The 12,489-nt window shown below is 40.5% G+C and overlaps 1 protein-coding gene across 1 annotated transcript in view; it reads right to left on the bottom strand.

The window, feature by feature from the left end:
- The window catches only part of LOC118104438 (metabotropic glutamate receptor 4), a 157,896-nt gene that overhangs the window by 15,868 nt on the left and 129,539 nt on the right, over positions 1–12,489 (bottom strand). The window contains exon 7 of the mRNA XM_035151307.2: positions 8,421–8,621. Coding sequence (XP_035007198.1) covers positions 8,421–8,621 — 201 coding nt within the window. The remainder of the gene's footprint in view (positions 1–8,420; positions 8,622–12,489) is intronic.

Below are 12,489 nucleotides of genomic sequence, written 5' to 3'. Positions count from 1 at the left end.
TAGAAAGCAAAACTACAATAACAAAACATTTTTGGTAATAGGGCTATCCAAATAAAGCTGCCGTTTGCAGCCAGCGCAGCCTTGTGTCCCTACTGGGTAATGTTCTGTTGGGAAAATATATTGTAAAAAAATTAATTGATTAATTGCTAAATTGAAAAAACCCAAATGACCCTCACTTGAACTCAAACTCACTTTTATCCCCATCCATGGCATCTGTCCGAGCTGTCCTCTGCTGTGATAACTATGTTTAACAATGTGCTCCCGTGTGGTGTTTTTTAAGATGGGCTGTAATGACGTGTCACGGAGAAAGCACACCAAAGATTTCTTTGTGAGCTCCCCAATGCAAAAGCAGATGAGCCTCCATTCCAGCCCAGCAATCTGTTTAATCATGATGGAACGTGGAGTGGTTCTCCTCAGAGGGAGCACGAGGGAAACTTCATGTCTAATTGCTTTTCTCATCAGCTCTCACAAACGTCTATACCTTCCAACCGATGAAAGCCGTAAGCCCTTGCATTTTAAATTTTTTTTTTTCACTGGCTGGTTTATTATTAAGTCTCCCAAAACACAATGAGCACCCCAGTTAAGAACAAGAGGGTAAACGTGGCCAATTGCTGCTGATGGATTTCTGCTGATGAGTATTTTTTTTCCCCCCCTCGCTCTTTGTTTCAACCCTGGAGGATGCGGCGCCCTAATCCACATCTCCATGAGTCAGGCCTGCTGGATTACGGCATTACCTTTTCACTCAGCCTCGCCTGCGTGACAATGCTGCCCACATCACAAAGCAGTCGGTGATCATGGGAGGATTACAGTGACTTTATGAAGCGGAGAAGCATTATGTTTATAGAAACATATTAAGCTCATCAATGGTGTTGCTAAACTGTCATATTTTCCATCAAAGATTAGAATCGTGCTGTTTTCTTCCATTTCCTCCAATTTCCGGAGCTTTTTTAAAAAAGCGTTGAAACCGTCTGACTTTTACTGTCACGGTCGGGGTTATGTGCTCGAGCCTGTAAGTGCTTATGTGGACACCGCTGTCACTGAAAGAGGAAATTGGATGCTGAATGCCACACTGGTGGTTTTTGAGAGAATAATACAACAACACTACCAGCGTAACGCCGCTGATATGATTATATTAAACTGCTTTACGGGTCTTTCGGTCATGCTTGCTTTTCAAATGAAGACCTTTCGGAGATTGACACTCGTGGCTTTGAGCTACTGTACATCTGTAAGTGTGTATGCACACGTTGCACCTGTTACCACTGCTCGTATATAACACACATGTTTAATGCTGGGGTCGGTAATCCTGGAAAAGCTAGAAAGACACTTCCCACCCCCCTCCCATCTTCCCCCTTATCAAAGCTACGCCCCCGTTGCTCGCCAATGTCTGGCTATTGTCTCTGCTTCAGTCGACCACGGGCAGGGTGCAGGCAGGCAGGCGGGCGGCCGACAGACAGGTACACCAACAAATCATTTCATTTTGTTTGGATGAAATGATTGGTTGGGTTTTATTACAATCCTGCGAGGGCAACGGAAACTGGCTTCCTATTGTTTTTTTTTCAAACAACTTTATTTATTGATCGTGAAGAGGATTTGGCAGAAAACCAATTGCAAGTAATTTCAAAGATTTTAAGATTAAAGTTTTAGGTTTGTAATACACAAGTTTATTTAAAAAATGTTTTGGACAGTATGATTGTTGACCTGTTAATCAATTTGTGAGTTGTGAGCTCTAATCACTACGGCGCAGACTCACCAACACAAGATGGCAGCCCCAAGTATCCGGGTTGTTTTGGCTTCATTTTTGTACAGTGGAGACCCGTCTTCCATTTTTATATCCATTTTTATATATCTTCTTAAGCCAGAGGGGCATCCTCTTCATTAAGGTGCATTTTGGGGCAGTATGCTCAACGTGTTGAGTTGCAGATGAGGAATTAGAACCTGTCATGTGGCACAAACTGCTTGTCTAAACAGTCGGCTCACTAGTCAGGTTAATAATGAGCCCCTCCGAGGCCTCTGCCACCACTGCATTGTGCCGCGCTCCACCACAGGCCACTCGTTTGCTCCCTGCTTTGTATGCTCTCAAATAAACGCTGGGGTTAATGGAGTGCTTGTAATTACATGTAATATTTTATGATTGTGGTATTGCTCCACCTCCCTCCTCCGCTGCACACACACACACACACACACACCTTAATAATTACCCAAGTGTGATCATTAATCCAACATGTGCTTGTTCTGCATGGATGCACAACCAGAACACCTTGGTGAACGGCAGCACAGCTTGCTGCCCTCTACACGGGTCATTAACTCTTAATGACCATTGCCCAGGTAAATCATGCAGAATTTATCATGGATGCACTTTCTTTCTGAGTGTTTGTGTTACTTTCCTCACCGTCCTGCCTCTGTCACGACATTTGAAAGATTACCCAGTCACAGCACATATGGTTCTGCTATAATGTAATGTTGCAAATATTAAATTAGCTTAAAAAAAACTTAGTTCAGCATAATGTACATGCAAATAATACGTCTCATTACTAAGCTGCATCATTTCTCCTCCTGAACAGATACACTGCTCAATGCTAATCTCCAACTGTCCTTGTCCTGCCCTTGCACTTTACTGTCAGGTGACTAATAGTACGACTTAACAGTTAGTGCAGATGCTAATGGATGGAGTCTTGCCCTCTGAGCCCCTGAAAGGTGTTTAATGTGAAGCAGCAGTGCAAGACGGATTGAGTGTATTGACGGTGACTCAAACCGTGCTGCAAAGATCTGCAGACTGGAAGTGACTTGAACTTATAACTGAGTGTTACAGGAGAGTAACTCAGAGCAGCTGCTTGGTGACCAACCTGCAGCTCTATGGGGATGAATATCACCTGAATTTGGTCTCATAACAGGAGTAGATCGATTTTTATCAGTAATTAAATGCAACATGTGAAAATAGTGTAACAGCAGCAGCAAGAGAGCTGTGTCGTGATGTCAGAAAACTGACTCGGGAATCGGTGAAGCTGGTTTCAGACTTTACCTGGGGGTAAACTCTGGAGAATTGGCTGCGGAGTTTACCCAGAGTTTGTCTTTCACACATGCACAACACAGCGGGAGGTTTTCTGCAAAGACGCGTTCACAACAGCATCAAATCCTTCACGTTTATTCAGGCGAGAGGTGGAGCAGCCAGGTGCAGCAGAAAGAGACAGGAAGTGATGTGTTAACTCCACTGACGAGATAACGTGATTCAGTTTTACAGCACCAGACACCGGCGTCAGCTCTTATCACCACAAACTCTCTCAACATCTCCGTTAATGTCGTCTACGTGTTTTACACCAAACGAGAAATTTGTTATCTTTTAGGTTTTTTTCCATCTGTTGCGTGTAACCCCCCCCAACTCACACATCTTCTTCTCCTGGATTTCTACTGACTTTATACTAGGAGGTAAGGTCAGACCAGAACAAATTGGGCTCAAGCAGCACTTGAGTGAGTGTGAGAGAGCATTAGCAGCAGGTCAATAAATCTAACCTCAAATAAGGGCATCAGCAGATCCAACTATTTAAAAGATCTTAACTTTTTATTTTTAAAATCAAAGGTCATAAAATGTCATGAAATAGTCTTTTACATCTTTAGAGATCTTAAGTTTTGAGGTGATGACTTATTGGAAATGATATCGGCCCTTGTGCATTTACCTCTAGCTACACTAAGGAGGTTATGTCTTCATCAGCATCTGTTAACAGGACAATGCAAAAACTACCAGATTACCATGACCATTAGTGGAGGTATTATTATTTAATAGAAGGCATCACACTAGAAATTATTGTTATATAATATTATCCATAAAATAATATATCGGTTGATTCAAAACACATTGGCCAGCTCTAATGTTCAGCTTGACGTCCTAAAAAGCATTTTACTTGGTTCGTGCAGATACTGGGATAATGTGATAAGACACGCTCGTAAAACTGGGAAATGGCAAATCCTGTCTTTGATGTGAATAAGCCTGTTTCAAACAAAGTCATGGTTCTCTACTGCAGCTCAAGTAAAAGCTCTATCTGAGGATGCACAGTACATTTCTTTGGTGTGGTCCTTTAAGGTGACAGAAAATATATAAACGTAGCCTCTGGTACAATGAACAGGCTTCATAGTCTTATGATGTTGGATTTTTAGGAAGAACAGGCCTGGGTTTCATGTCAGTATTGAAGTGAAGACGTTTTGCATTATGCGAAAAAATGTGTCAGCTGGAATCATCCTTTTGAGCTGCACAACAATGAGGACGCAGCACATCTTTGACAGGAGAGGAATAGGTGTGGAAAGATGGGAAAAAAATACCCGAGAACTCGCCTTTTATTCCTCACTCGACTGTCCCTGGTGAGAATGACGCTGGAAAGGCCACTGCTTTTCAGACGGCGGCGCAGCAAAAAACACTTTTCCCTGATGTGATAGCGAGAGACATGAAACACTGATGGGAAGCTTCATTCAGCTGAGGCCCCACTGAAGTCTGAATGACTCGTAGCCACACTGAATTAAGAGGTGGGAACAAGAAGGAAGGCAGCTCTAAAGAGAGTCAAACAGTGCATAAAGACGGACTGACGCCGTTTGATTCTCCTGCTTTTATCGGCCACAGCTCTCTGCTGCTGAATGAACGGGGGGAAAAAATAGCATTGAGCTTTTGAAAAGGTGATTTCTAATACAGGAACTTTAAGTTTATTCGTGGAGAAAATGGAGGAAACACACAAATACTCCCAGGCTACCACGAAATATTCCCACCAAATACTTTTATCTGACTTTTTGTCGTCTTCTCTAAAAGGTTATCAGCCGTCTGCTTCTCCCCGTGTCCCCTGTTGAGACACTGACAGTCCACCGAGATATCGCCGATGAATGTTCTTTTTTTCCGCGTCTTTGCTTCTTAAGAACATTTCGACATTTAACCTTTATAAAGTTCCAGTACATATGCAACCTGAGACACAATCCATTTGCAGTGGGTCTGGCTTTACTGGACTCCTGCGAGCTCTGCAGGGAAAGACAATACGAATGAATTTGAGCAGATGTCCAGTAAAAAACTGCTGACAACAGAAAACGTGCAATAATAGATTTTTTTGCTGGCTCTGCCCCAAGAATGAATCATCACGATGGAAAAATATTACCTGTTTTCACAAACAATTTCTGACTGCTCCTTTTTGTTTACTGGTGCGTAACATACTAATATCGCAGCACAGAGAGAAAAATATTGTCTTTGAAAATATAATACACAGGCCAGGCAAGTCCAGTCTCGGCACTTACGTTGTTTTATGTATCTGGACAAGTTCAATATACCGCTGTGTGCTGATGCAATTAGATGGAGTGTAGCATAACCTCAAGGCAACTCCCTCTGGTCAGATGGTGGTGCAACGTTTATATAGTTCGCCTGGTTCAGGAAATATTTTGTTCAATGTGATCAATAGTGCTGCACTGGAGGCCACTTTGTGAGGAACAGCACTTAGTCCTCATTGTAAAACCAATTTTTGTGGATGCAGTTACAAGGGTTAGAGTTATCCATCATTCAATAGGGGTTGTGTTCCGGAATCTAAGGCCAATCACGTAACGGTTCCTACGCGGCTGGAACATACAGGACCCAATCACAACGCAGATTCGGGTGCCTTGTTTCGGTGCTAAGTAGTTATGGAAATATGAACATCACCACACGTGCCTAGTTGACATTACACTTAACTCTGGTGGTGACACATGGTATAACAGCATGTAACCTCACTCTACAGTTAGCTAGTAGCTTCCTCAAATTTCAACACAACAACAAAATGCCAAAAGCTAAATGGTCGAAATTGTTGCAGTTTCACGCAAAAAAGGATTCCGACATCAGGACTTGCAGCAAATGTTTGAAAACAATTCAGCGTAAAAGATAGGAACACGACAAACTTAACGAAGCCTCGGCGTCGCACGCGATACATTTGAAAAGCAGAAGGATGTTGCTTGTTTGCCCCTAGTGGTGAGGAGACAGTTGACAATGAGTTTGGAGCTGAAATATTTACCATATGAAACACTAAAACCTTTATTTAGATTATTGCAGTGGGTTTATATCGTCAAGGTTACGGCACTGGAACCATTTTAAAAGAGTCGATTTATAACCCGTCTCGAAAAAAATATATAAAAAAATAGCCACACTATCATTCCACCTTTTTAGATAAAAATGTGTGTGACTTGTTGGATTTTTACAGAAAAACCTCAAAGAACACAAACATCGGTGCCAAAGGGAGGAAAAAAGCTGCCTTGTCTTCCAGCTGCATCTGAAACTCCTACTCTGAACTCTGTGCCAGACTCAGTGAGGTCTCCAAGGTAAAAGATTATATGCAGAGATGGAATAAAAACATGACATTGAGTATATGCAAATAGGAGACAAGCACATTCCTTTGCAGACAGTTGTGTAAACTTCATGAATCCAGACAGACGATAAGAGATAAACATCTTTTTTTTGTCTGAGGACCAGTGAACACAACATGCATGATGCAAACAGTGATCTGTCAGTTGTTTGTCTGCCACATGCTCTCGGATGCTCAGCCTGTGCAGTTCGGGTTTAAGGGTTTTTTAATGGTTGTTTTATTTTTTTCAGCAAATAATGTGATTTCAAATCAGCGTCTTTACATTGATGAACTCAATTAAGTCCAAACTGAGCTAATATTGAATATAGTGTTGAGGAAATGTTACGTTTATCCTACTCCAGATTTAAAAATGTACACAACCGAACCTAGACACACTTTTCCTGCTTGTTGCTATAACAACATTTATAGAGAAACACACTAGACGTAGGTGACTAATTCACATGGGTTTGTTGTGATAGTAAACACAAATAAATCATTAGCGAGTGACGCATCTGCCCCAAGGACGTCAGTGGATTCAGACGCTGCAGTGGAGTTGGCTTTGAGTAGTTGTCTAAATAAATAATTCAGCTTGAGAGGTTTTCTTTTCTGCGAGACGACTTGTAACAACCTGGAAAGCTGAATTGATCTCATCTGCACTTTTTGATTATTTGCCATTTTGGCTGGGCAGCTGGTGAGATCCACATTAAAGCAACACTATGCAACTTTTTTAAACCTTAAAAATAGAAGCTTTAAAATGAGTTGGAAGATTCACAAACGAATGGAGCCTCGATCGTTCCCATTCCCCGCAGAATGAATCACCACGTGTGGCTGCAGGGGGCGCTGTTGCTCAGTGAAAGTTACATAGTGTTGCTTTAATGTCGCCTACAAAGCTCCTACTGTTCCTCAAACTTGTAAAAACAGCCATAAATAAGCAGAAGGCTACAACTATTTGAATCTTTAAATATTGTAATAAAGCGTCTAACAGTAATTACACACTCTCATAATAAACAGCTTTCTGATTTTGAAGAATTGATATTCTACCAACGCAACATGTAGAATGACAAATGAACTTGACGGGCAGGAGTTAAATGAATAATTAATCTGTACCATCCCTGCATACTCCAGTCTCTATCAAAGAATTTTAATTGTCTCAAATTGCTTTGTGTTAAAGAGGCAGTGTCTATATAATGAAACCCACTGCTGGATCACTGCTCTTTGTGGGAGAGCAGTTCATATTAATATGTGACGTGATCCTGACTAATAGCTGGGTATAATGTGGGGCTACATGGAGGAAATTAAAAACTTACACAACAGAAGACTGCGAGTGAAGACTGGTGGAATTCATAGACTTCATCAGTTGCCAGGTTCAAAGTAATTACTATAATTTAAGATTTGACTAAATATTTGATCATTTTTTTCATGGTATAGTCTCAGTCTACTGGTCGGCCATTTTGGTCCAGACTGTAAAATCTCAACAACTCTTTAAAATGGAGTTCCATAACATTTTGTTCAAACATTCATTCTTCTCAAAGGATGAAATCCTAATGACTGTGGTGATTCAATTCATTTTTCATTTAGCATCACCACCGCTCAATATATTATATACAGAGGATGAATCAAACTGAGGGGACCCATTGTTCTTCTCTTCCATCATAGTAAAATAATAAAATAATATTTCTACAAATCCCTGATTATTTATTGTACATTGACTGTATTAGACATTTATTACAGTGCTGACGATGACTTTCACAGTCTCTTTTTTGTTTTATTGGGTTTAAATATCCACGGTTTGTATGGCCTGTTCAAATTTCTTTAGTTTATGGCACAGAAATGCTACCGTACATCTGTCATTTGTTTGTTTTCATGCAAAAATAGATCATGTTTCCTGTAGCCTGTGCAAATGTTGAAGGAAAAAAGACTCCAACACTGTGACCTTCAAGGTACAGCCTCATATCAAGAGGGCATGTGAAGATGATTTGCCTCTGAAATGTTAGTTAGAGTACCGAGTGTTTTTAAAACCCCACATTAGAATAAACCTCCAAATCTGAAACAAACATAGTCTCTCCGGCATCAATAAACATAACTCACCTGCAAAGTTTAGTCGGCGGATGAGCTTCAGCAGATGAGTGCCGTTGATGGGATCCATCCTAGCGCACAGACCCACTTTCCCTGGGCAGAGCTCCTGGTGCATGTTGTGCAGGGCATGTGCCATTGCATAGACAGCATCGATAACAAACTGCACCTTCCCTTCCTGCTCGTAGTTCGAATCCTTTCCTATCCGCTCCTGATCTGTAAGACACAGACATGTAGATATATATATATAAAGTTGACACATTACACACGTAAACTATGAGTGATTTTGTACAATCATGCAATTAAATGCATTTAAATTAGAGCCCAACAGATGCAGATCTGTGGGAGGCATAGTTTTTTCCAATTAAATGTATTCTAAATAACATAAATGAAAATAAAACATAAATACGACTAAATATACCACAATTAATAAATTGAACACATCTTTATGTAAAATTCATACATAGATGTACATTTACTGTTTTATTCTGTTAAATAAAAAGTTTCCATATAAGTCCATATGGACAAATTGTACTGATTTGTCTGTGAAAGGTTCATATGGTCAAATAAAAAAATCAGCCAACCGATAAATAGCTGAGGCTCTAATTTAAATTATGAAAACTGATCCTCCGTGGTCACCCATTGGCTCATTGTTAACCCGGTCGAGTTCGAGGCTGAGTCACAGCTTCGGATCGGATGTAGTTAAGCGATGGTGTGAATGAAAAAGGTTTTCACAAAAGGGTTTAAAATACTAAATCAGGAAAAAAGATCTGCAATTCTCTCTCAACACAATCACGCAATCAAGATACATTTATTCAGTTAGACACTCGAGTGGTTTCTGTGAGTGGCTCCATCTTAAAGAATGATCTACTTGGGAGTTTGTGCCCGACTCTTATTCGAAATGGGCGGCGCATTTAGTGCCTGTTCCAGACAACAAATATGAATAATGGTACCAGAAAGAAGCAAAGAGTAAGTTGAGGAGACTGCTTCTGTTTGCCAACAGGTCCCTACAGACTTTCATTTTCAACACTTCTCGGCTGTGTCACCATCACTCAGGGGGAGCAGCTCGGGTCGGACCCAACAGCTCAGTGCAAACCAGTTGGACTGAGCTGAACCGTCTGATGGGAGAGCGTGGCATCCGTCCAGAAAGGCACGACAGAAAATGCATCGCTCCTCGCCGAGTCTCATTCTCTCTGTGCTGAATGAGGCTTGCCTCTTGCAATTAGCTAGAAGGTAAATATCTGCATTGCTGCAGAGGAGCGAATCAATGCCAATATCTGAAGTGCAAGGTTTTCTCCCTCGGGGGAAATCTCATCACTTGAAAACAAAAAACTCTCTCTTGTCTGCCCTGCAGGAATACACAGACTTTGCCTCTGAGTGATTTTTTTGCAAACATTAAGTCTTGGACCTACACGTCTATGTCATTAACCTTTAACTACGATGTGCAGTTTTCTATTAGCAACTTCCAAAAAACGGATAAATGCTCCAAATTAATCGAATCCCTGATTCTCGACTTGTTTCACCGAGCGTCCAAATGTGAATTCTGTCTTTAGGGCTATTGCCGGAACGTATTTAGAAGTCAATACGGGGAGAGAGGCAGGAAATGGAGACATCCATTCACAGGACAGGGATAATCTGCTCATGGGCTTAATGTAATAACTTGTGATAGGAGTTTATTAATCCTGGCCCAGGTTGTTTCTGGGCTTTCTGTGATTGTTAATTGCTGAGAGAATGTGGGTTCAGAGGAGGAGATACAACATGCCAATCCGAACTTCTGCTTTGTCCTCACGAGCATCGCGTCTTAAAGCTGCTCGGCTGTATGTGCACAGCAGGTGAGTTCAATTTGGATTAACAATGGGCTAATTACCAGGGATGAGCTAATGATAGAGCTGCACATATTTATATAGCTGCCAAATGGAATCCAGCACGTTAATAAGGGCACAGTGGGGAATCTGCAGGTGAGACTTTAAAAATAATAACTTAAAATCAAGCGTGGCTCAGTTTGAATTAATCATAAACCACTGTATTGAGCAGAAATGTGAAATAACACATTATAGTTAAAATGACAATATGGTAAAACGTGCCCAATTGGTTCGGATTATGTAAAGGTTAAGAGTTTTCTTCAAAAATTACATTGTCGTGCACAATCATTTGGTTATTGAGTGAAATGTCCTTCATAAACCTGAGACTCATTTTCCTTTATTGCAAAACGTTTTTACAAACAAAAATGTTTTTTTGACTAAACCAAGAAACACAGATGAATATAATAAAATAATACAATATGTTTCAATAAATTATTATTATTTGTATTAATAGTAGTAGGTAAAGAAGGTTTTTCATAATAAGACACATAGTTGGGAAATTGGAATGATTAAACATTTATTTTACTTAATCAATGATATAGCTAACATAGCTATTACTATTCTTGTTGTTGTTGTTATAGATTTTGAATGATAAAATGTAAGTAAACATAATTCATGTTGGGATCGTTAATAAACTAACATGCACTATTTACATGTGGTTTACTAATCCTCCTATCTACTGGCTACAGTTTGGATAACCACACACGTCTCAGCAGATTAATGTGTCACTGATGTGCAGAATAATAAAAATCAACAGTAGAAAATATAATGCAAACTGTCCTGAATTCAAATGTATGTTGTTGGATTTGTATTCACTTCTTGCATGAATTCATCTAGAGATACATAAACTAATACTGACTGGAACAAGGTGACAGCAGAACACATTTATATGTCAAGTGTGTTTTAAGGGAATGTCAATTCTCACAAATTGATAAAAACATAAAATTTGAAAATATGTAAACATTCAAATAAATATGCTGTTACGCTTTCTTCCCACTTATGGTTACAGCACATTATTTTTATATAGAAATCTCAAAGGACCATCATAATGATGATAAAGCCGTGTACTATGTGACTTCAATATATTTTATGCCTCGACATTCTGGACATGTGGATCGCAGTGCTTCACATTTTGCAGCAGAAAAGTCATTTATCATGCAACATCTGTCCCCTTAAGGTTCAAGCAATTTCAAATCGCCACTTCAGTCTGAAAAAAAAGCTGTAACCCCCTCGAATCGGCAGAGGTCTCCGTCTGTCAGCCATCTTTCATCCGCCACATCTCCAGCTCCTCCGCGGGCCAGAGGCGGTTTAATGTCCCTGATTATCTCATGAGCTTTTTGAAATGCATGAATTATCGTTGGAGGTTACGGCTCGGTAATTAAGGGCCACGGGGCCTTGATTGGCCAGAGATTGTCACAGTTCGGCCGGCATTGCTCGTGCCACGGGGAATCCTGCGAGCCAGAGTGAGTGTGAGAGCGATATTTCTCTTGCATGCTTGGCAGGCCACCCACTCCAACTTTCTATCGTCTCTCTTCTCTGTAAGCCCCCCCCCCACCACCCCTCCTCTGTCCCTCTGTCTCTCTCTTTCTCCTCATTGGCATTTTGGCTCCCTCACACACACATTTTCCAGGCCGGCGTTTTGCTTTCAGAGAAATCCATTCAAATTAAGCAAAGCAGAAGCAAAGTGTTGGTGTCTTCCGCTCCGAGGTGTCACACAAGACGTTTTGTGACAGTGTGTGTGGGCTCGTGATCTTTGACCCCCTTGTTTTTTCCAGCTTGTGATTGGCCGCAGGACATTTAGTCTTTTCCTGCCAAAGCAGTTGGACAGTCTGTTAAATTAATGTGACACCACTGCCATGTGTGCTTTTATTTCTTTGTCTTTGCGTGTCTATATAAACAGTATATGATTAAACTGTGATTACAGCTCAAGTGCCTTTTTACTTTGTAAAATTCATATTGTCTAACTATGTCTTGTTATATATTTGTTATATAAGACAATAAAGACATAGAACGGAACAGCAAAGCTGGACTTTGGCCAATTACCAAATTTGTTCACAATTGACGAATCAACTCATTACAACATTATCTGTAATCTTTTGAAGAAGAAATTAAAAATATGTTTACATTATGAATTTAAAAGCACATTTCAAAAGCTACAATTTACACTGTAATGACACGTGAGCCAAGGCCCATCAGTCCCTGTATGAAACCACATTTAAATC

Source organism: Hippoglossus stenolepis, chromosome 3 (genome assembly GCF_022539355.2).
Source record: "Hippoglossus stenolepis isolate QCI-W04-F060 chromosome 3, HSTE1.2, whole genome shotgun sequence".
NCBI classification, from domain to species: Eukaryota; Metazoa; Chordata; class Actinopteri; order Pleuronectiformes; family Pleuronectidae; genus Hippoglossus; species Hippoglossus stenolepis.
This window is presented reverse-complemented; position numbering and strand designations above follow the sequence as displayed.